General features: G+C 40.3%; 1 protein-coding gene across 7 annotated transcripts in view; it reads left to right on the top strand.

The window, feature by feature from the left end:
* The window catches only part of ST7 (suppression of tumorigenicity 7), a 281,307-nt gene that overhangs the window by 133,318 nt on the left and 123,120 nt on the right, over positions 1-24,869 (top strand). For all 7 annotated transcript variants that reach the window (XM_089917481.1, XM_089917482.1, XM_089917479.1 and 4 more), the window contains exons 2-3: positions 10,236-10,318; positions 20,772-20,931. In XM_089917481.1, the coding sequence (XP_089773607.1) occupies positions 10,236-10,318; positions 20,772-20,931 (243 nt within the window). The remainder of the gene's footprint in view (positions 1-10,235; positions 10,319-20,771; positions 20,932-24,869) is intronic.

Below are 24,869 nucleotides of genomic sequence, written 5' to 3'. Positions count from 1 at the left end.
CTGTCGAATCTGAATGAGGTCATTGCTGGGTAGAGTAATCTCAGTTGTAGGTTCTTCCCTTTCATCAGTTTAAATATGTCATGACACTCCCTTCTGGCTTGTAGAGTTTCTGCTGAGAAATCAGCTGTTAACCTTATGGGAGTTCCCTTGTATGTTATTTGTCGTTTTTCCCTTGGGGCTTTCAATAATTTTTCTTTGTCTTTAATTTTTGCCAATTTGATTACTATGTGTCTCGGCATGTTTCTTCTTGGGTTTATCCAGTATGGGACTCTCTGCACTTCCTGGACTTCGGTGGCTATTTCCCTTCCCTTGTTAGGGAAGTTTTTGACTATAATCTCTTCGAATATTTTCTTGGGTCCTTTCTCTCTCTCTTCTCCTTCTGGGACCCCTATAATGCAAATGTTGTTGCGTTTAATATTGTCCCAGAGGTCTCTTAGGCTGTCTTCATTTCTTTTCATTCTTTATTCTGTTCCGCAGCAGTGAATTCCACCGTTCTGCCTTCCAGTTCACTTATCCGTTCTTCTGCCTCATTTATTTTGCTATTGATTCCTTCTAGTGTATTTTTCATTTTAGTTATTGTTTTGTTCATGTTTGTTTGTTTGTTGTTTAATTCTCATAGGTGTTTGTTAAACATTTCTTGCTTCTTCTCGATCTTTGCCTCCATTCTTTTTCCGAGGTCCTGGATCATCTTCACTATCATTATTCTGAATTCTTTTCTGGAAAGTTGTCTATCTCCACTTCACTTAGTTGTTTTTCTGGGGTTTTATCATTTTTCTTCATTTGGTACATAGCCCTCTGCATTTTCATCTTGTCTGTCTTTCTGTGACTGTGTTGTTTGTTCCACAGGCTGCAGGAGTGTAGTTCTTCTTGCTTCTGCTGTCTGCCCTCTGTTGGATTAGGCTATATAAGAGCCTTGTACAAGTTTCTTGATGGGAGGGACTGGTGATAGGTTGAGCTGGGTGTTGCTATGGTGTGCAGAGCTCAGTAAAACTTTAATCTGCTTGTCTGCTGATGGGTGGGGCTGGGTTGCCTCCCTGTTGGTTGTCTGGCCTGAGGCAACCCAACAGTGGAGCCTACCCAGGCTCTTTGGTGGGGCTAATGTTGGACTCTGGTAAGGCTCACGCCAAGGAGTGCTTCCCAGAACTTCTGACAGTGTCCTTGTCCCCACAGTGAGCCACAGCCCCCACCCTCCGCCTCTGCAGGAGACCCTCCAACATAGCAGGTAGGTCTGGTTCAGTCTCCCCTGGGGTCACTGCTCCTCTCCTTGGGTCCTGATGCGCACACTACTTTGTGTGTGCCTTCCAAGTGTGGAGTTTCTGTTTCCCCCAGTCCTGTCGACGTCAAATGTCACTAGGCTTCAAAGTGTAATTCTCTAGGAATTCTTCCTCCCGTTGTTGGACCCTCAGGTTCAAAAGCCTGATGTGGGGCTTAGAACCTTCACCCCAGTGCATGGACATCTGTGGTATAAGTGTTCTCCAGTTTGTTAGTCACCCACCCAGCAGTTATGGGATTTGATTTATTGTGATTGCGCCCCTCCTACCATCTCACTGTGTCTTCTCCTTTGTCTTTGGATGTGAGGTATCTTTTTTGATGAGTTCCAGTGTCTTCCTTTCAATGATTGTTCAGCAGTTAGTTGTGATTCCAGTGTTCTCGCAAGAGGGAGTGAGAGCACGTCCTTCTACTCCACAACCTTGAACCAATCTCAATGTCCCATTTTTTAAAGTCAGGCCTCACTGCACACCTTAGCCTTCAGTAGGACCACAGAATGGCTACACCTTGGAAAACCCCACTCCCTAAAGAAGAGTGATGCCCTAGCACTAAGAACAAAACCTAAAATACAGCAATCCTAACAGAATAAAACCAAGTCTCAGTCTTGTTCTTTTTTAATTTCACAATCCCAGTGTGTAGTTCAGTGTCTTGTACCTTTTATAAGCCACGTACATTTTGGATAAATGAATGAACTAGCTAATGTTACTAAATGTAGGACATTTCCTGAAAGATGTTTTAGACTATAGATTCATTACTCTTTTTTGTATTCTTCTTACCTTTCTTAGTTATTTCCATGCATCTTAGATTTAACAATGATCTGTTCAGACACCTGACTGCCACAAGTATTTTGAACGCTTTTAGGTAGTTACATCTATTCTAACCCTTTAAGTAATGAACTTTGCCACATGTAATTTTCCTAAATCAAACCATTAAGGCTTCTTTTTAAAAAAATAACTTACAGTAAAGGAGGGGTAAATGAGAAGCTGATGACCATATTCTTTTCAAGATGATAGAAAAGTCCAAGCACATTTTGCATGGCAGATTCTGTCAGGAGCCTTTTGGAGCCCTCCAGTGTGAACACAGGAACCACCGAGAGTGTTCTTATACAACACTGGTTACAGCCACCGCACCGAAGTGTGTATTATAGCTCACTACAGTGATACTGGACCTTTCTGGAACTCAGCCATCCAGTCATCTTAACTCCTCAAACCACCGAGCTCTAAGAACAAAAGGCCAGTTTATATAACACATAGAGATGAGCATCAAAGCGTTACCAATGTGAGATCACAGGTCTTATTTTACAAAGATCCAATGAACATCCTTTGGCTCTGCTTAGCAGTCTTCTCAAAGGAACATTCCTTGATGAACATTCTGTCCCCCACCCTAGCCCAAGGCTGAGTTAGAAGTACCAACTTTCTATTTCCAGAGTAATGCTCAGAATAATTGCCTGTTAGTTTGGTTCCACGTCTGCGTCTTCCACAAAGTCCAGAGCTCCTTGAGGACAAGAACTATGTATTATATATCTTTGTATCCCCAGCATTTTACAGCGTTTGACATACGTTAAACATCAATATTTATTGAATGACCAAAGTTGTTTTTTGCCTTTGAAGGAACAGTAGATTTTTTAAGCAGCATATTAAAAAGGAGAGAAAGTGGTTTGAAACAGGCACACAACAACAACAAATAATAGTATGCCAGGTGACAACAATGGTATGAGAAAGACTGAAAACAGTCCGGGATAACTTCATTTTGGAGGGAAAAAACATAGAGTACTTGAACGGTTTCTGAAAACATTGCTGAATGCTAGCGCAGTACTGTAGTTTATGTTAATTTTGTTGACTTAGGGCCATCAAATAAAGATTGAAATATTTTCTGAATATTTTGTTTAAGATGCAGTCAAGTATGTAATGCATTTTGTAAAGATTTCCTTGTTAAATTGTTTTAGAAAGAAAACGTCTGGTTTTTAATAGAATAGGTCCTTAGCTATCTCAAATAATTCAGTTCTGAGGATTCTACATAGCCTAGGTCTTGCTGTGTGAGGGTGGTATAAGTATGTCTGGACCTTCTTGATTTATTGGTGAGTAGCGGTCATTCAATCTACCTAATAAGCATCTCACACTGTGCAAGTACTTTGGGGATAGAAACACACACACACACACACACACACACACACACACGATCAGAAGACAAGGTTAGAGCCATCAAAGACGCATTGTTTCCAGATACAGGAAGTTTTTTTTGTTTTTTTAATCAGAAGTCCTGGGATAATGTTATTACAACTTCATCACCTAGTCCTCTACCCTTATGCAGGCATGCAGTGTTCATCAAACATTGAGTACCCCTGTGGACCAGGCTCTATGCTGGGTGCTGGATGCTGGATGATGGAGGCACAGTGAATGCTTGTAGGCTAGAGGAGGCCAGACTCTGGAGGACCATGTCTCCACAAGGCTTCTGTATCTTTGCAGAATAAGTATAGGGAAGATTTTCTCCCATTAGAGGCAAATATGTCTTTTTTCTTCCTAATGTTAAACAGTTGATGAGAAACAAAAAGATTCATAACTTCAACCCTAAATTAAAGCATGTTTTAAATAGCTAAAAATGTAAGACTTATACAAGCCTCTCTCCTGTTCTTGACGAGAGTTCCCCAACATCAGCTTGCTTGTAAATAAAAGGGAACAGGTAATCTGAGATCTTGCTTTACTTGTCCTTTTGGGTTACTGAGGTTTGTATGTGACTGGGCTTTGGACAGTCCTTCATAGCTTGACAGACGGCCTCCCTCCAGCAAAGGACAGGGAACCATGAAGATTGAATACTGCTTCGTTATAGTTTCCCAGATCACAGCTGAGAAAAGAAAGAAGTGCTCAGCTCCACACCTCAGTAGAGCCAGATGCCCAGTAAAGCAGAAACAGTATACCTGTAACGTTGCCAAGGCAACGTCAAGGGTAGAGGGAAGAGTAGACAGAATGATTTATGAAGGTTTCTTGCCCTAAGAACCAGTCTAAAAATATACTTCCATGTCTTTTTCCTCTCAAGGATAAATGCCACAGGATTTATCCAGGGAATTGTGATGCATAAAGCTTGAGACCGTATCAGAGCTCAAGGAGACCAGGGGTAAAGGGCAAGGAGAAGGGAAACAGGAGCAACAAATGAGAAAATGTGCTCCTGGTGTGCTTTTAATCTTCTGTTGAACTGATGCAGTTTTGCAGATGTAAAACTGACTTTTTTTGGAAACATGCAAATGTTGTATATTTAAAATGTGCCTATTTTTTTTTTAAAAGACCATTTACTGGGGTAAAATGAAGATACTTAGTTTCCGCATTTAAAAAAAGTTTCCTCTGAGCTTCTACTTTAATATTAGTGGATTTGCAAAGGCAATCACAGGTCAGCATGAGGAATAACATGCTGTCATGGCAGCAGCATTTGAAGTTGCATTTTATTTATGAACAGTTTAGAAAGACACTCTTGGAGCAGATAGAGTTGGCTTATCTTAACACCCTTTCTGGGCTCACTGCAGTTATTAGCTGGAGTTATTGGATGTCCACATGGATTTTCACTTTCATGAATTATACATGATTCTATCAGTTTCATTTGGTGTGTAACAAATGATCATGGATATAGCAGCTTAAAACAGCACACATTTATTATCTCACAGCTTCTGTGGGTCAGGAGTACAGGCACAGTTTAGCTGGGTCTCACTAGGTTGTAATCAAGGTGTCTGTCAGGCTGTGATCTTGTCTTCAGGCTCAACTGAGGGAGAGTCTACTTCCAAGTTCACTTAGGCTGGAAACTCAGGTTGGGACCATTGACTTAAATGATCATCAGCTAATGAAATGAAGAAAAAGTAAAATTAAACAAGATAAACATTTCCTTTCCCTGGGATGCTTATTATCTACTTCTCTGGTAGAAGTTGTCAACTCCTTGGGAAAATAAATTGCATCTCACTGTGAGGGTTGAGGGAATGCCTGTTTCATGTGAGCCTCAGAACCGCTCTGGGAAGGTGTGGGACTTTCCCAGGGCCTCCATGCTGCAGTTGGTTTCACATTTAGAGATGAAGTCTCCTAACGCTGCTCTCTTTCCCAGGCATAATGCTTTTACACAAAATCTCTTTATTATTATTATTATTTTTTCATCCAGCTTAAATAGACGTAGTTTCTTTAACCTTTCTTCCTAGGGACTTTAGTCCTAATCTTTTCAGTGATTGCTAATTGTTATAACTTTCTAATTTTTTCTACTTCACATGCCCTATTTTAGCAAGGTGTTAAATGGAACACAGGACAAAGCAGACCCATATTTTTGGGTGTTGTAGACTTTATCACACTTCATATTCAGTTCTATCTAGTCAGTACCTCCAAGTCTTTGATGCTGCCTTAACCTCTTTCTTTTTTAAAAAAAATTTTTTTTTCTATTTTTTATTGTGTTTATTTATGTATATTTGGCTGTGTTGGGTCTTTGTTGCTGCGTGCGGGCTTTTTCTAGTTGCAGCGAGTGGGGGTTACTCTTTGTTGCGGTGCGTGGGCTTCTCATTGCGGTGGCTTCTCCTGTTGTGGAGCACCAGATCTAGGTGCATGGGTTTCAGTAGTTGTGGTGCATGGGCTCAGTAGTTGTGACTCATGGGCTCTAGAGCACAGGCTCAGTAGTTGTGGCACACAGGCTTAGTTGTTCCGTGGCATGTGGGATCTTCCCGGACCAGGGCTCAAACCCGTGTCCCCTGCACTGGCAGGTGGATTCTTAACCACTGTGCCACCAGGGAAGCCCAACCTCTTCTTTCAAGGGCTTGAATAAGGCGGAATATATCTTAAGGAGTCAAACACTTCTTAAGCGTTATGTGCTCACTCTGTTTTACAGAACATCTTTTCCAGGAGTCTAATTTGGGAATTGTTTGTGCTCTGAAGGATACGGGAGGAGGCTCTTACTGTCACGAGGGCCAGAAACAGGGCTGGCTCCTCACAGACAGGGCCTCACAGGGCCATTCCAAGTGCCTCCTCATTAAGCCCTCCGGTATTCTAGTTCCCTGCTCACAGGAGTGATTCTTCACTTTCCACAGTTGACCTGTTGTACTATATTCTTCCGTCCTCTCTTCTGTGATCCAGAGGGGTCACTGAGTTTTCAATCCATTAACCCACCCCTCATACCTAGTTTCTTCTCAGACCTGTACTTAATTTCTTCCTGTTTACTCATTAATTAAACGCGAAGACTGTACCAAGTTAAAGTTCAGCGTCTTCAGAACGCCTGATGACACAGTCCCTGAGGCTGCCCTTGAATAACCGATGCAGATTCTTTAAGCAGTGACCTGTTAGAGTGCCCATCTGGATCGGATGAAAAGCCTTCTGACTTATTAATTTTTGTTTCCAGGTTGATATAGGACATTGTATAATTTATTTTTACCAAAGCTAGATTAGTCTTTACTGTTTGTTTTTGAATTTGTTTTTCCTTAGCTCCAGCACCTGTGGAGATAGTATCGATATGTCTATAGATGTCAGGAATATCCACTTTATGTTTCAAACCACACACCCCACAGTTTTCTGATCTAATTTTTAGGTACTTCATAAGGCCCTCATATATTTTCAAAAATAATTGCTAGTGACCCTGATGAAACTAGGCCAGGTATTCCTAGGTTTAAGGCAGTCCAGTTTGCAATGTGCAGCCCTCCTAATTTAATGGGGGAATCTTTAACTAGATGCTCCCCTTCGGGGTGGCTTCTTGCCCTTCCACCCTGGGGCTACACACACTGATGATAAGATCCCAGTGGACTTATCTTTTTTTTTTTTTTTTGGCGGTACGCGGGCCTCCCACCGCCGTGGTCCCTCCTGCTGCTGAACACAGGCTCTGGACGCGCAGGCCCAGCGGCCATGGCTCACGGGTCCAGCCGCTCCGCGGCACGTGGGATTCTCCCGGACCGGGGCACGAACCCACGTCCCCTGCATCGGCAGGCAGACTCTCAACCACTGCGCCACCAGGGAAGCCCCAGTGGACTTATCTTTAACAGTCAGTGATAAAAAATAAGTACAGTGTTAAAAACATCCATCTTTCAGTATCACTTATTTAGAGCTTCCTCTCCTTTTCTAATGAAAGACTACTCTTTTCCTTTTGCTATTTTGTTCCTTAAGGCTTTTCAGCAGCGTTCTCATGTTGCACCCTTGATGCCATGAGCCTGAGCTCTGGAGGCTGGGTGACTGGTGTTCAGCTCTTTGCCCAGCCTCCACCTGTGAAATGAGATTAATAATAATATTGACCTCACAGAGCTGAAGTGAGCATTAAGTTCTCTAATTTGTAAAATTGCTTTATTATAAACTTTAAACACATAGATAGATAGATTCAAATGGCAAGTACTGATTGTTGATATTTGTGCTCAGAATTGCTAAATGCCATGTCTTAATGATGTTAGCCAGAATGCCCAGTAAGACTGTAAAATAGGTTATTAAATGAACACCTCCTACTCTCTAAATGTTTTCTATTTCTACTTTTCTCATTCTCTATTTGTGTCTCTATTTCTTTTAATGCCCACCATTCTCTTTCCCAACTTTGGTAGCTTTCTATAACTGGATATAGTAGAGAAGCATGTTTTAATTTTTGTATTACCTATGGTAGCTATATAATCTTAAGTAAAACTAAAGGTATAGAATGTTTATTTTTATCTCTTTAAAAAACTCACATAGTTTCTTTTTTTTCACTTGTCAATTCATTCTATAATCTTTTGTCCCCAGTCGATCAGCAATTTTCAGTAGAAAATCTTTTTTCCTCTATTGTTTTATGCTTTTGTTGCTGGGGAGTTAGCAGGGCTACCAAAGCACTTCAAATTCAGGCAAGTCTTTTCCTCTTTCTTTTAGAAATGGATTTTGTTGAATTCTATGTTCAGTTTGTCCCCAGAAACTTACTGAAAAGTATATGGTACAGATATGAATGTTCATAAATACAGAATAACAAAGTGAATACTCTATTTTGGTGACTTTTTAAAAATAATGGAAAATGTGGGATCATTCATAGCATGAGGAGGGGAATTTTGAGAATTTTAGGCACCTCAGAATCAGACTGTCAATTACAAGCTTTAGGTTTGTTTTTTTAATGGCCAAGCATAACCACCTCAGCTCAACTCTACCTCCTCTTGCCTCACAGCCCTAGGCTGACTGCTTCTTCTGTGCTTTTCGCTACCTCCCTGAAAGAGTCCACTTAGTCAAGTTGTGACTATTGACTGAGCACTTTGTGTTAGTCCAGATTCGTGATTGCAAATGACAGACCATGAGTCACGGCAAACCAATCCATTTAAAGTGGGTGTTGGCGGGGAGAAGGTTTACTGAGAGCATGCCCAGTAACCAGGAAGGATGGAGTTAGTGCATCCTTCCGCATTTGTGCCTTTGCGAAGGGTCCACAGCCCAAGCTCCTTCCCTCTTCAACCCGTGCAACCAGCTGGAAAGGCTGTGTGCTGTTTCCTCAGGGCCTCAAAGCTGGCCCCGTCCTTCCCTCACATTGCTCTCCTTTCCTCCTCCTGCCCACTTTGGTCTGGTTAGCTCCTGCTTACTCTCCCAGACATCTTCCTGACACCCAGCCTGAGATGCATGCCTTTTATGTGTTTTCATAAAATTCTGTGCACAGGACCCTTCTATGCACTTATCAAAACTTTCTGGTGATTGCTTGTTTACTTGTCTGTTTCTCAGCTAGACTTTGACCTTCTAGAGGGTGGGAGCTGTGTCTCAATCATGCTTCCATTCTTTGTCCACAGTCTCATTCATAAACAGAGAGAAGCATTTGTTGAATGAGTGAGCATAGGATCTTTGTTCATGTTGGTGACTTTGCTTTCTGGGCTGATCTCTGTTCATGCTGGTGACTTTGCTTTGACAAATACAAAAGCCTTTTCCCTTAATGACATAAAAGTCCTACTTCTTTTTTTTTTTTTCCCCCGCTATGCGGGCCTCTCACTGTTGTGGCCTCTCCTGTTGCGGAGCACAGGCTCCAGACGCGCAGGCTCAGCGGCCATGGCTCACGGGCCCAGCCACTCCGCGGGATCTTCCCGGACCGGGGCACGAACCCGTGTCCCTTGCATCGGCAGGTGGACTCTCAACCACTGCGCCACCAGGAAAGCCCAGAAGTCCTACTTCTAATGTTCTTCATTTTAAAACAGAACTGGATATGATCCCCTTCCACAAACATATTCAGTAAAGAAATGTGAATACGCATGCAAAAAACCCTTTAGGTCAGTTGTTGTTTTGGTAGTAGTCAAAGTTTTGTGCAATTTCTAGATATAAATAATGACTTAAAATATACTTATAAAATGTACAAGTGACCTTACTTAATGGGCAACCAGATTAACTGTGTAGTTGATATGCACAGTGTCAGGAGCAGGTCAGGAAGGTGTCTGACAATACACATTCATTTTTAGTGGCTTATTTTTCATCTTTTCTGCATTGAATACGATTATTTTGATGAGCAGTCTGACAACCTTGTAAGTTAGCTGAAAAAATTTTACTGATATATGCTAACTTACATGCTAACTCGTCCTTTCTTTTTCAGGGGTAAACGTAGTGTTAGAATCTTTAATAACTGTTTAATATAGTTATTTTTCATTTGTTCTAAGGTTGAAATATGCTTGTTGGCTCACCAAAGACTCTGATGTGAGGGTCCCACAAAACATTAGAGTACCTTCCGTTCCTCTCTAACAGTTTAATAACCAGCTTTGATTTGACTCCTCAGTGGCTGTAAATCCATGAAAATCATTCACAACAATAGTTTTGGGAGGCAGAAACAAAAAGCTGCTCTTTCTTCTTGTATGTAGTTGTTTTCTTTTAGGATATATAACTTGAATCTAGTATTCCGAGCCTGTGTACTGCTGAACCATTTTAGCAGCCCTTGGCTATGATTGTAATTCTTGTCATCAGAAACAAATGATTTCACCAGAAAGGAAAATGAGAGCTGGTTTTACTGATGACATACTCATGCATTCTCTGTTCTTCTCCCTCTCTCTTGTTTTTCAGTGAGCATGTTTTTGAACACATTAACACCGAAGTTCTACGTGGCCCTGACAGGCACTTCCTCACTAATATCAGGGCTTATTTTGGTAAGTGGTGGAATCCCTGCTATTTAAAAACATGCTGATTACTAATATATACGTTATATATGTACAGGAAAAAATTCTGGAAGAGCACCTTACAGTGTCTGCGTGTGTGTATATGTTGGATAGGGGACTGATAGAGGCCTTTCACTATCCGGGTTATATGTTTTTAAAATATTGGAAAAAAGATTTTTTTTTAACAATTATATACTGCTTTTGTTGAAGGAAAAAACAAAATGGAAAATAAAGGAAGACATAATTCTGTGTCAAATTCTAATGTCTGAGATACTATAAAGTAAGTGTGACTCAGTTAAACTAAAATGTTTTTCATTACCCTTTTCAGAATGGATTATTGGACATAATCAAGATCAGTAGAAATATAGCTCAGTTTCTTTAAATATATTGACATGGATGTGGCAATTCTAAGCTTTTTCCCCCTTCATCTCCTTTTCTTTTAAAATTTACATATATTTCCCTATTGCTTCCTTGAAAAAAAAATCCCCAGTAGTCAAAAAGCAATATGACAATCACCCCTAAGGCTCCATTGCCTTATGTGCTAAAATAGTTATAGGTGTAATAAGTTATAGCACCTGCAGTAGTTTTCTTTAATTTAAGTGACCTTAGAGGGGGCCATCTAAACTAGTGGAATCACTCTAATATAATTAAATTTATATTAAGGAGCTTTAAGGAGAAAGAGGTTTTAGAAAGCTTTTTTTCCCTCTATACATAATGCTGTGATTACTAATTATTATAGAGACATGGACAAGAAACAGTACAATGAGGTAACCGCTAGTGCTGTTTCCATTTTACTAATACATAAGCTGGATAGGAAGTAACCTATCTTAGGTCACCTAGATGGCAAGTGGCAGAGCAGGATTTCAACCCAGGCTGGCTTGCACCAGAGCCTGTGCTTTTATCACTCACGTCACTGCCTCTCTGGTTAAGTTCTCAGCAGTTTTTCCAGCTTGCTGAACAAATGGCAAGTCTGGATTTTATTCTAGTAGTATCTTGGTGTGGGTTCACTAGGCTATAAATGAATTACCAGAATGCAGGGTGAGCTAAGCCTAACAGTCATTTTCCCTTCTCACGTAGAGATGGTGATGTCCCATGTCCTTGCTTCTCTTCTCCTCCAAATAAAGGGGTTTCCTTAGACCGTGACCAGCTTTGCAGATCCAGGCTCGTGAGGCTTTCTCCCTGTGTGTGGAGTGCAGCTGCTGAAGCCTGGTGGTCACTGCCGTGTTGTTTTATGATATATTTGCCTTGCTGCATTCCTAGGAAGCAGAGGATACTCCTGACTAATGTAAAACTTTGAGCAAAGGAAAACCTCTGATGTGTGAAGATTTTGAAAGCCCTTCTCAAAAATGCTTGGTCTGTCATATATACACTACCAAATATAAAGTGGATGGCTGGTGGGAAGCTGCTGCCTAGCACAGGGAGATAAGCTCTATGCTTTGTGACGCCCTAGAGGGGTGGGAGGGAGGCTCAAGAGGGAGGGAATATGGGGCTATACGTATACATATACCTGATTCACTTTGTTGTACAGCAGAAACTAACACAACATTGTAAAGCAGTTATACTCCAATAAAGATGTAAAAAGAGAGGCATGGACATATATACACTACCAAATGTAAGGTAGATAGCTAGTGGGAAGCAGCCGCATAGCACCGGGAGATCAGCTCGGTGCTTTGTGACTGCCTGGAGGGGTGGGATAGGGAGGGTGGGAGGGAGGGAGACACAAGAGGGAAGAGAGATGGGAACATATGTATATGTATAACTGATTCACTTTGTTATAAAGCAGAAACTAATATACCATTGTAAAGCAATTATACTCTAATAAAGATGTAAAAAAAAAAGATGTAAAAAAATATAGTGTAAAGAACACTAAATCACCTCTAAAAAATTAAAAAATAGAAAAATTAAAAAGTGGGTATATATATATGTATAACTGATTCACTTTGCTGTACAGCAGAAACTAACACTTTATTTTATTTTTTAAAAAATTTTTATTTATTATTATTATTTTTTTAACATCTTTATTGGAGTATAATTGCTTTACAATGGTGTGTTAGTTTCTGCTTTATAACAAAGTGAATCAGTTATACATACACATATGTTCCCATATTTCTTCCCTCTTGCGTCTCCCTCACTCCCACCCTCCCTATCCCACCCCTCTAGGTGGTCACAGAGCACCAAGCTGATCTCCCTGTGCTATGCGGCTGCTTCCCACTAGCTATCTATTTTACGTTTGGTAGTGTATATATGTCCATGTCACTCTCTCACTTAAACACAACACTTTAAATCAACTATACTCCAATAAAAATTTAAAAAATAATAATATATTAAAAAAAATTCTTGGTCTGTACTGAAGACAAAGTCACTACCATGTGGGAATAGCTCTTGATAGCTTTAGGCTCCTGCTTTAGAGATTGTTGACACTGGTGCTATCCAGCCCTTGGGGACTCAGCTTTGCTAGCCCTTGAAATGCACCCAGGGCTGAGCTTTCTCTTCAGCCACTGTTCTTTTCTGCCAAGTGCATTTCATGGAGAGACAGCATTGAGGTCAAGAGTCAGGTGCTTTGCAGAATAGCTGTGTGCATAGAACTGCTTAGTGGTTTGTTTCCTGGCACCAGAGAGATAATTACCTAACTACTGTCCCCTAAGCAAATGTCAAGGGAGCCAGGCGGTGAATGCTGAAAGTGCAGGGCTGGCCCTGAGGAATTTGTTTGGGGACCTTAGTATTTCTGTGCTGGAGACTGAAATGATCATGCAATGTGATGTCTTAGGCGAAGAGAGGTAAACACAAACAAACAAAAAACCCCCCTGCTATTTCCCCTATGAAGGAAAAATCAGTTAACTGAACAAACATATATAGAAATAAAATGTGTTTGGCAAATGCTGCTTTTACACTAGCATGTTTAAAAATAAGTGAGGACTCAGAAGTGTGCATTTTACTAGATATCACTGCTAGTTCTTGATTTCACAAGTTGAAAGCCAGCAATGAGTTTGTTATGCCACCTACTTGTCATTCTTCCCTTACGGTTCCTGGGCCCATATCCCCTCCAGGCACCTCCTTCCCTTGCTTAACTTCCAGCTGCCCCGTCTGGCCGCTTGGCACAAGCTTTCTCATCTCAGCCCAGTTCCAGCCACAGGAACTGCACCTGTTGTCACAGTCCAAACCCACCAATTTAGTCTTTTATCTGCTGTAGGAAGGACATGCCCAGTCTGCTTGAGGTAGCCTCTGTGGGCAATGTTTATTTCTGTGGAAAAAATTTCTGAGTTTTGTTTTTGCTCTTGAGAATGGTAAGGTGGATATGTGGAGAAAATGCTCCCCTTAATTTTCTCAAAATGTTGGTAGAATGGAGAAAATGCTGCTGTATTGACATTTATACTTAGATCCCTGTGTCCCCATTAACATGTGTATAGACATGCTCCTACACCTACATGTTACACATGCGTGTTAAATACAGAGATATGGGAAAAGGCAGCCAAAGCAATATTTTTAAAAATGAGAATCAAGAATAAAAATAGAAAATTAGGGCTTCCCTGGTGGCACAGTGGTTAAGAATCCGCCTGCCAATGCAGGGAACACGGGTTCAAGCCCTGGTCCAGGAAGATCCCCCATGCCGCGGAGCAACTAAGCCCATACACCACAACTACTGAGCCTGCACTCTAGAAGCCGCGAGCCACAACTACTGAAGCCTGCGCGCCTAGAGCCCGTGCTCCACAACAAGAGGAGCCACCACAATGAGAAGCCTGCACACCACAAGGAAGAGTAGCCGCCGCTCGCCGCAACTAGAGGAAGCCCGAATGCAGCAACAAAGACCCAATGCAGCCAAAAATAAAATAAATAAATTTTAAAAAAAAAGAAAAAAGAAAATTAAAATAGTAAGTAAAAGAATTAATTCAGGGATTAGGCGTAAAACAATTGTTTTCAGAAAAGCAGTAGAAGAGATGACAATTAGATAGGAATCAGTTGTAATGAAAGGTCCTTTTATTGTGTTTCCACTCTGCCAGGTACTGTTCTGAGCACTTTGAATGTATTATTTCATTTAATTCTAAGTGAATTCTAATTCTGATTTCATGGAAATTCAAAGTGGTTGATATAACCAATGCCTCTATGCTCTGAGTATAAACAGACACAAAATTTAAATAAATTGCCCAAGGATATATAGCAGACAGATGGTGAGATTTGAATTTGGGTCTGTCTGACCATGTCCTCTATCCCCTCCTGTTCAAAAGTAAGGGAGTGGGACTAGAAGATTGTTATGGCTCCTTTCAACTCTTTTTCATTCATCTAAAGAATTTGACCTCCACTTGACCTGAAAATCATGCAGTTGCAGGGCTGGAGGAAGGAACCCTCAGAAGCCATCCAGTTTAAGCCAGCAAAGACCTAAGGAACAGGCACCCAGAAAGCTTATGACTTGCCTAGGTCACCTTGCTAGGTAAGGTATAGGGAAGGCTCGAATTTAAATTTCCACTGCTTTGTCCCAGCATCATTCTGCCTCTCATAAACATGTTGACTAGGAAGATGGGTAGCAGCATTGTCTAGTGGTTGATGTATTCCTTTGAACAGACCCGTAAAAATGGGTCAGGTAGATAAAGAGAGAAGGAAAAGAAAAAGAAAGAAAGAGAAAGGAAAGGGGGAGGGAGGGAGACTACAAATGTCTCTGGAGGGAACATTTTTTCTTTTTCCAATCAGCCATGGATTAGGTCAGATTTGGTCAGTCTAGAACATGGACCATCACTTAACACAATTTATAATTTCATTTGTGACATTTATGGTCTTATCCTCTCTGTGATGGAAGCTTCACAAAGGCTGGGAACATATCTGTGTTTTTGTGTTCAACTGTATAATGTTTGGGTAGACTCTTAAGAAATATTTGTTGAATGCACACAGATCCAGTGAGTGAATGAATTAACTGACTGTATCAGAATTATCTGGGGAGCTTGTTTAAAGTGATGGATTCTGAGTACCACCCCAGACCAACTGAATCAGAATCTCTAGGGCAAGGGCCTAGAGGAAAGCTGCCACCCAGGAGGAGCTGACAGAGCTTGGGGCGCCATGGCACAGGCTGGCATTTCCCACGTGTCAGTGGTCCCCATGACTTCACCCCAGGAGAGTGATCCTCCCGTCCAGGCCATAGTCATTAATGCTACAGTGGAAAATCTCATCCTGTGAACCCGCAGACACTGAGGTGGGCATGGATCACTGGCTGTTGACCTTGAAGAGAATCTCACTTCTCTGTCTCCTCTCTTTTCTTAAAGCCTTGGCAATAGGTGGCCAGGAAAGGGGGTGGAAGGACATGAAGAGCAGTTCTTTACACAGCCCCCCTGAACTGGTTAGGGGAACAGATGACTGAGGGGTGATTGGCTGGGCCCAAGGCAGCAGGAGGCCAAGACCCACTCTATAGCTCTTCGGTGTTCCTAAACAAAACAGGCAGGAGCCAGGAGGAAAGAAAGGGGCGGGAGGGGCAGAGAGAGAGGGGTGGGGGAGAGAAAGAAAGAAAGAAAGGAAAAGAAAGGAAAGAAGGAAGGAAAGAAAGAAAAAGAAAGGAAGGAAGGAAGGAAGAAAAGGAAAGAAAGAGAAAGAAAGAAAGAAAGAAAGAAAAAAGAAGGAGAGAGAAAAAAGGAAGGAAGGAAGGGGGAGGGAGGGAGGGAGGGAGGGAGGGAGAAAGTTCTGTCATGCGGGATTGCAAGGGACTTTGAAAGGGTCAGTGGTATGGAGGAAAGGGTATACTTGCAGATTCTAACAGGAAACTAAAAATGTTATGGATATTACTATAACCCATGCCATTTGCCTTGGTTTATCTTCAAGCCTAGAAGATCCCCTCTTGTCAAAAAAACTGTTTACCGCTAGACATATTTCAAGACTGGAGCAGGTGTCAATTTGGCAGTCTATTTGGGAGTAGACTGCCAGAGTTTCGTATTTCCTCTTCAGTCTCCACCATTGCTGTATCTATCCTGTGATATCATCATCTACTTTAATCCTTGGGAAACACATAGCCAGTTTCAGGCTGTGACACCTTTGTGTTTCCCATGGGTTTAATGGAATTACATTGTGGAATTACAATGGTGCTGCTATGTGGAAATCTTGAAGCATTTTTGAGTGTGTTATAGGATACAGGAGAGAGAAGTGTTTTATATATAGAACGCGCAATTCAAGAAGGGGAGGTCTTGTTGGATAGGAAGAATCTAGGCATCTTTATGAAAGATTCAGCTTTTAGGTCTGTAAGACAGATGGAAGCGCCTTGTTTGTTAACCCTTTGCCAGATTTTTGTTCCTTCCCTGCAGGTGAAGATGAGATAAATTTACACCCTTAGGCCAGCTGCAAACCTGGATCTCCACTCCCAGCCCACAGCCCCATTGCTCCTTGATCATCCCCTCTGCTTCTGTCATATAGTAATGGAGAGGGTTACGAGGCCTAGGTAACTGGGTTCTTGACAAATGAATCTTTGTTTTAAATATGATCTGGGTCCTGAGTATAGTGTATGGCCCTTCTGTCCGGCAAGGTATAGATCCAAACCATTTCTTTGACCCTCACATTCCCAATTCCATCCCTGCTTCCTTTATTCTCAGATAATAACCCTTACCTGCATCTCCACTGAGATCAGTGTCATCTACATTTTATTCATTTGTTGCCTTCTTACCTGTAAAACAGCTCATCTCACACCCTACTTTCCAAAATAGAATGTATTCTTCTGTTCATTCCTGCTTCCCTTTCATCCTTAGAGCAAGAAATGGTAAGGTACCTTTTTAAGGCAGGGTAAATGTTCTTTCTGGGCTCCTGGTGTCATGTCTCTTGGTCATTTGTATGCTTTTGCACTTCGGTTTCTCTCTTTCTGCTAGATTCTTTCCTCTTCCACAAATAGGTATAGGTCTCTCTTTTTTTTATAACAAACAAAATGTACACAAAACCTTTCATTGGTTTTAAACAATATCCCATTAAATCACCAGGCCAGCGCTTATCATCCATCCGTTCAACCTTTTAGCCATCTATCCATTCAGTCTTTAAACCATCCATCCTTCCATCCATCCATCCATCCATCCACCCATCCAACATTAACTGAGTGACCTTATTTTACACATTAGGCAACTGAGCCCCAGTGAATCAAGAGTACCAACCAAGACATACAACTCAGCTATTACGAAATATTTTAGGGCCTTTACCTTTCAGCTAGATGGTAGGGTCATTGTTGACTTCCTGAATGACAAACCTACTTGATGCTTTTTAGTTCTCATCTTACTTGATCTGTATAATTCTTGGGGTAGAGAGATTACACTTTTAAAAACTGTGAAATGTGTAAATTTATGTTTTAATTTTATGGTTATTTGTCAGATTAAAAACTGTTTTGTTCCACTGTGGCAACTCCATTAAGCTACTAGCATGTCTAAGGGCTAGTTTTAAAATCTAAATTTGTTTATGAGAGCTTTGCTGTTTACACTGTAGGTTATGCACCAGGGAGAATAATTCAAAGTGACACCAAATATGTGCGTGTTAAATAACACCATCTGCCCATTTGGATCTGTGCAGCTCTTTAAAAATACTGTGAGGTTCTGGCCCAAATCCTGTCATGTTTCAGGATATGGGACAGATTATTATGCTAAGACCCCAGATTAGAAGATTTGGTTTGAAGTTTAAGAAGGCTTCAAGTCCTTTCCTACTTCGTTTTAGTAGTTGTTCATTTAATTCATATTAGAGTGTCAGCCCCAGGGCATTGTGGACACTAGTATAAAGGACTGTGTTAGGAAAGAAGCCATCTACTGCTCTGATAGGTCAGGCTTGAGAAGACCCTCCTTTGCCTCCCAAGTAGCTGCATGAATAACCCAGTCTTCACTGAGGTCTGTTATTTTTGCATTAGAAATACTGGGTGGAAGGTCTGTCTCCTGTTATAATGCAAATACCCCATTAATATGAATCATTTATACCTTAGGATGTATTATCCAGTCCCATTTGATAGACTACTTCTGGATTAGTTTTGATAGCTAAGAAAGCAAAAAGAGACAGTGGAGTTGGAGGGCATTTGAAAGTGAAGATTTTAAAAGGGAAACGATAGGCTACATCTGTCTGTTTAAATGAGCAAGAGAGTTATAAAAAGATGTCTTGTTTTAGGGCCCTAGTAAGATTAGTGGCTCAAGAGCCGGGGCTTCAGGCTAAATAGCTACTTCATTAGCTATGTGACTCTGGTCAGGTCACCACACCTTGACATGTAGCCCTCATTCCTCATCTCTAAATGAAACTGTTCATGGTCCTTTAGGGTCCCTTTTAGTGCTGACGTTCTCCGATTCTGCTAGAGAAACTGAGAAATCTGAAAGAGTCCCAAAGTGGTTTTTTTTGGGGGGGGGAGGGTGAATGGGAGCAACTTGTGAGAGGCATTGTGGGTCTGTGGCATGCACTGGTAGTAGCAGGGGCTACATCTGTGTTCTGTGGCCCTGGAGCACAGCCCATGCCTGGATTGGAGCATTTAGTGCTGTGTAAATGAATGAATGAAGGCCTGGCAGATGCCTTAACAGCATAAAATAGAAAGCAGAGTAAAGACTTGGGGCAAAGAAAACTCTACCCCACAAGTGTTTGAGAGCCATTGCCAGTTCTGTGACCATTGTTCTAGGTCCTTTGGAGCCTTCCATCTCTTCTAATAAAGGCAAAGCCATGAATCTTTTTTGGGTGGTCAGGACCAAATGGTGAGCAGTCTCTTTTTTCACAATGATTACCATGGCTCTCAGCCAACCATTTAGTAACAAGATGTTGTTCTATCCTGAATTGTAGACCAGCAAGAAGAAGGATGCACCACAGCAGTATGTGAGGTGTGCTGACTATGTACAGCATCGATGTAATAAATGATAGCTCTGCTATTGCTTTTGGGAACCAACTATGCAGAAGGCACTGAACTAGGTCTTTTACATGGGGTTTGAATCTAGATGTTTTACATGAGTGTGAAATTGAGGACCCTCAAGGGTAAATAACAAATATGATTTCCACTTTACAGTTGAAAAAACTGATGTTAAAATAGATTAAATAACTCACTTGAGGTTACAAATTCCCTTCTAGATCCATGGTCAGTAAATTTGCCATTCTTGAACTTTCTGCTTTCTTCAAGCAAGATCTTTTATTCCTAGCATTCCAGATGTTACAGACTGGTCCTATCCGTTCTTAGCTTTCACATTGTATTCTCCCTGTCTTCTCAGTCAAATTACTTAAATGTTTTAACATGTGAAAATTCATATAGTCAAAAGGAATAACCCCTTGGAGTTAAATCAAGTTTTCCTGTTATAGGATTGCAAACATTTGGTTTGATTAACAATTCCTTCTGGTCATTTGTAGATGTTCTTTCTGTCCTTTTAAAGAAATTTTTGGTAGAGCAAAATATCAATTTTTAAATGATAGCCCAAAGTCCATTCCACAGAAGATAACAAAATCTTGTTTTTATGAAATAAGTAAGGATAAAGGTAATTAAGTCTATGTTATTTCCACATTCTATATTATATTACAAAAATATAGTATAGTTATCCTAGGAGACTCTGGGATATAGTTGATTCTTAAATTTCTTCTGTATAGTGATTTGTGACTGGTTAAGGAACGAATCTCAAATCAGGGAAGCCAAGGAAAGGATGTGGGGAGAGAAGCTTCAAACAGTGGTGGGAAAGTGCTCAGAGGGGGTTTGGGGGTAGGGGCAGGTAAAAAGATTGCGGGAGGTGGCTGGCTTTCCCCATGCTCAGGAGCCCTGATTTCAGTCTAGTCATGTGAGCTTCGGTGCTTCTTTCCTTTTATTAATGAAAGTTATTTCTTTTCTTCCTTGCAAACAGCACATAACAACTGGTAAGCTTGTGAGCTAGGAAACATTAATGGTGTACAACAGATGCTAGCATTTACAAAGCACACTCAGCAGGTGGGATGCTACTGAATCTCTCAGCAGTTGGGTGCCCTCGATACATGAAATAGGATGGCTTTTATTCTTTCTGTAAAGCCGGATTTCTCTAGGGAGATGCTTTTTTTAAAACAGAATTCTACTATCTTAAAAATGTATGCAGTTATGACTTTATCAGAATATAAGATGCCAAGAATTGGAATATTTCATAAGCCATACTTCTAAAACTGGCTTGTTGGTATTCATTTCTGGAATTGTTTTTTAGCTATGGTGATTTTATTATCAGAATATTATGTAAATTTGGAGGAAAATAATGAGCAGCTCTTAACAATGTTCTTTCACCAGGATTGTAGCTATAAATTTTCCTTAAAAACCAGTATTAAGTGGACAAAACAGCATTGAGAAGTTAAAATGTAATTGGTATTTACTTTTATCAAACTTCTTAGTTTTTAGAAATAAACCATTTTTTTGGAATAAAAATGTTTAAACCAGTGTTTAAGGTGGGTATAATTAGTAAGTGCAGCACAGTTATGGGCATGTACAAAATCATAGCTGGTAACAAGGACCCTAATCACGCTTATTATCTTTCTGTTCTAGATATTTGAATGGTGGTATTTTCGCAAATATGGAACATCATTCATTGAACAAGTCTCAGTAAGCCACTTGCGCCCCCTTCTGGGAGGGGTTGACAACAACTCCTCCAACAATTCTAACTCCAGTAATGGGGACTCAGATTCCAACAGGCAAAGCGTCTCAGGTATGGAAAGTCCTTCAGTCTGCAACATTATTTACTTACTCTTACTAAATTATTATGACTATAAGACAATAAGAATGTTGTTATTTAAAGATTAGACTTCAAAGAAAAGTACGATTTATTTTCCCAAGAATTTGACAACTTCTACAAGAGAAGTAGAGTATAAGCATCCCAGGGAAAGGAAATGTTTATCTTGTTTAATTTTACTTTTTCTTCCATTTGATTTAGCTAATGATCATTTAGGTCAGTGGTTCCCACCTGAGTCTCCACCTCATTGTCCTTAGTGCCTCAAACCTCATTAAATGTATCCATTCTCTTCCATGCTAATTGTAGAACCTTATGTCTAACTAGATCTGGTAACATCACTCCTCTGCTTAAAAGTCTTGGTTGGTTCCCATTCCACTAAAGATAAAGCCCAGATTCCAGATTACTTAGCACAGCATAAGCTGCTTCTATCTTGCCAACCTTGGTTTCTGTCATTTCTTGAACGGGCCATGTTTTCTCATGACCCTCTGCCCAGAAGTCTGTCTTCCCTCCTCCGTGCTTGCTCATCTTTCACAACCCAACTCAAATGTGACCTCTTGGGAAGCCCCCTCTGATAGGCTGTACAATATTTCTCCACCTTTGTTGACTCATATATTTTTACCTTTAGCAACATTTATTAAATTGTACCGAAATTTTTAAGCTTACTGCTTTACCGTAATATCTCTAGCATTTTGCATAGTGTCTACTATATCACTGAAACTCAGTGAATGAAGGAATGAGGGCATACATGGCCTGTAATTTCTCTACTCATGAAAGAAGAGGGACGAATATAATTTCCTAGCTTGGTCTCTTCATCACCTCAGTAAACATTTCCTAACTCTCTAACATGGACTTGGCCTTATACAGGTTCTTATGAATATTATGATTTTAAAAAATGTCGAAGTCCTTGTCCCCATTGAACTCTTGTGTCTACTGAAGGGAGACAGAGGGTTAAGTGCTCTGATTATATGAGGGAAACATGCAATACTTTGGAGTACAAGGGAGGGCTTCCCGATCCAAACTGGGGGAAGAAGTTTGCTTCTTGAAGGAGAGGGTACCACTTCTGAGACTTGAAGGATGAAGAGGGAGAGATTAAAGAACTAAGTTAGATCTTTTTTCTTTCCTCCCTAGAATAACTCAGTTCATATTTCATAACTGTCTAGCCAGGTGATAGGCATCAAGGAGCATTGTATATATATTTTATTCCTGATGTTGATTCAATGCTCTTTTAATATAATAGAACCTTTGCCAGCCGGCCATGAGTGGTAGTGGGCACCTCTGAGTACACATTTATTTCATTCTAAAGGGTACACATGTGAGAGATGGCACCACTCAGGTAACAAAATTGTCTGGGACTTTATAAACTCATCTGCTTTGTGGAAGAAACAGAAAGAGATCTGAGCAAAGTGAAATATTACTTCAACCAGGTACTCTAACACACGTGGCATATTATTCTAATGAGGAATCTTGATCATTCAGTCATTGTCACCATGGATAATTGCCTCACTTTGCATATGTTGGAAGACCCTACAGATTAAATGTGCTCTTGTCTGATCTGATTTACTACAGTCTTTGTATGTCACAGAACATTGTAGAAAATTAACAGATTGAAAACAGAAAGCAACCTCATTTAAGGACATTTTTTATTGTGAGTACATTTTTATTTTCATTAAAATTCTCGCTCTGTCCAATTTAACATCATTCCGTAATGCGACGAAGAGTTCATACTCTCGTATTGTTGCTGTTACTTTGCTGACTCTCTGTGGATGCCTTGAATAAGCCTTATGCATTATATAAATCTTGATGCTATTCTTAGTGCTGGTACAGCAGTTTTTAAAGGGAGAATCTCAGTCCTTTATAAAAATACATTCGACAATGATGATCATGGAACTTCCCAATTTTATTTGTACTGAGTTTTTACACTGCTAAGACTAAGCTTTTGAATATTATTATTAATTCAGTTTCACTAGTATTTGCTGAATGTCTACTACTATGCATGCAGTATTTCCATTCGTTTCCTGTAACAGATACAGCATTTATGATCTGATCTCATAACAGTGTTCAAATAATTAGATTTAGGAAAATGGAAATTATCTTGTCCAAGTATATTTAGGGCTCAATCTGCCTACTTCTCCTTGACATCTGGGTTTCTAATATTTGGTTAACTCAGCTCAACAAACATGTGTGTTGGTATGGAAGTGCCAGGTTCCATGGGATTAATACCATTTCCCACTTCTCTTTTCTTGTGGTGATTTTTATTTTTGAATAAGAAAAATGCTATAAAAGTACATTGTCTCTGTTTATCTCTACCCTTAATCACTTTCTATTTCATAGTCTAGTTTCAGCTAAGTATAAAGGAAAAAGAAGGTCCAAAGCTGAGGGTAATCAATACATTTTCTTAAAATAGAGGAATTTGTTTTAAAATTTATATTGCCTTAATAATGATAAAATGACTATTGCCTTAATAAAAGAAGCATCATAAGATAGCTCTTTGCTGAATCTTAAGTGAAATAAAACGTGGCTAACCAAGTCCCATGGACATTTGCAAAGGCAGTTAAATGGCATTTCTTATTTGAAAAAAATCATTGAAAAAGTTAAAAACAGACAGAAAATACTAGTTATAAACATTGGACTATATGAAAACTCATAGTGTAGCTCTTTCTTTAAAGAATCATTTGTTTTGATTAAAAGCTGAAAGACCTGGCCTACCTAAGAATAATTTGGGGTGGAGAAATGGGAAGGGAGAAAGTTGTAATTGTTACAGGAGACTATTCATATATTGTTTAACATTTGGATTTGTGCAAATTGGCCTGAGTGCAGACCCTCTCAAAACTTGCATTGATCTTTATCTGTGGGCCAGAAGAGAAATGTAGTTAATTATACAGCTTCTTTTTTAAAAAAATATTTATTTATTTACTTGCTGTGTCAGGTCTTATTTGCAGCATGTGGGATTTTTTGTTGCGGTGCACGGGCTCCTCTCTAGTTGTGTCGCGCGGGCTCCAGAGCTCTTGGCCTCTGTAGCTGCGGCACGCGGACTCTGTAGTTGTGGTTCACGGGCTCTCTAGTTGTGGTGCGCAGGCTTAGTGGTCCCGCAGCATGTGGGATCTTAGTTCCCCGACCAGTGATGGAACCAGAATCCCCTGCATTGCAAGACGTATTCTCAGCCACTGGAACACCAGGGAAGTCCCACAGCTTCTTAATCTAGCCAAATTTCAGATTGTCTGGTTTAGGTTAACATTTATGAACGTTTCACTTATCTCGATTTATTTTGGGAGCTAAACTGCTATTTTTCTCACAAATATACAGTTTCTGATAAACCCTGCTGATATATTTTCCATGTCATCATGTTTCCTGCTGCCATTCCTTAATTCAGCTTAACTTATGAACTGATGATGCACAAGGATTTAAAACGTGTCCAACTTCTCCCTGTCTTAAGGGAAGGGATTCTCAGGGTCCAGTAACATTCTGAATTTGGGTTCATGGGACAATCTGTTTGATAATTTGCCCTGTTCTCAAATAAGATGTCATAAAGACAAAGGTTTGCAGTGTTCACCTTCTTCAAGATATTTACAAAAGTGCAGAGTGTTCCATCACATTAGAAGTATGCTTGTCAAAGTCAAGGTTAAATTCTCTGAGACACTTTAATAGCATCTTGCATAGAACTGGATCTTTAGACAAACTCTGGTTATAGTCACTTGGTTTCCTGTTGCAAATCATCTCATTTTAATCTCTATATAAGATAAATATATATCATATACATTTTTTAACATCCTTATAGGAATATAATTGCTTTACAATGTTGTGTTAGTTGCTGCTGTACAACAAAGTGAATCAGCGTATGTATACGTATATCCCCATATCTCCTCCCTCTTGCATCTCCCTCCCACCCTCCCTATCCCACCCCTCTAGGTGGTTAC

The sequence above is a fragment of the Delphinapterus leucas genome, chromosome 9 (assembly GCF_059928025.1).
Source record: "Delphinapterus leucas isolate spDelLeu-1000000601 "Yukka" chromosome 9, BTC_Dleu_Yukka2, whole genome shotgun sequence".
Taxonomy (NCBI): Eukaryota; Metazoa; Chordata; class Mammalia; order Artiodactyla; family Monodontidae; genus Delphinapterus; species Delphinapterus leucas.
This window is presented reverse-complemented; position numbering and strand designations above follow the sequence as displayed.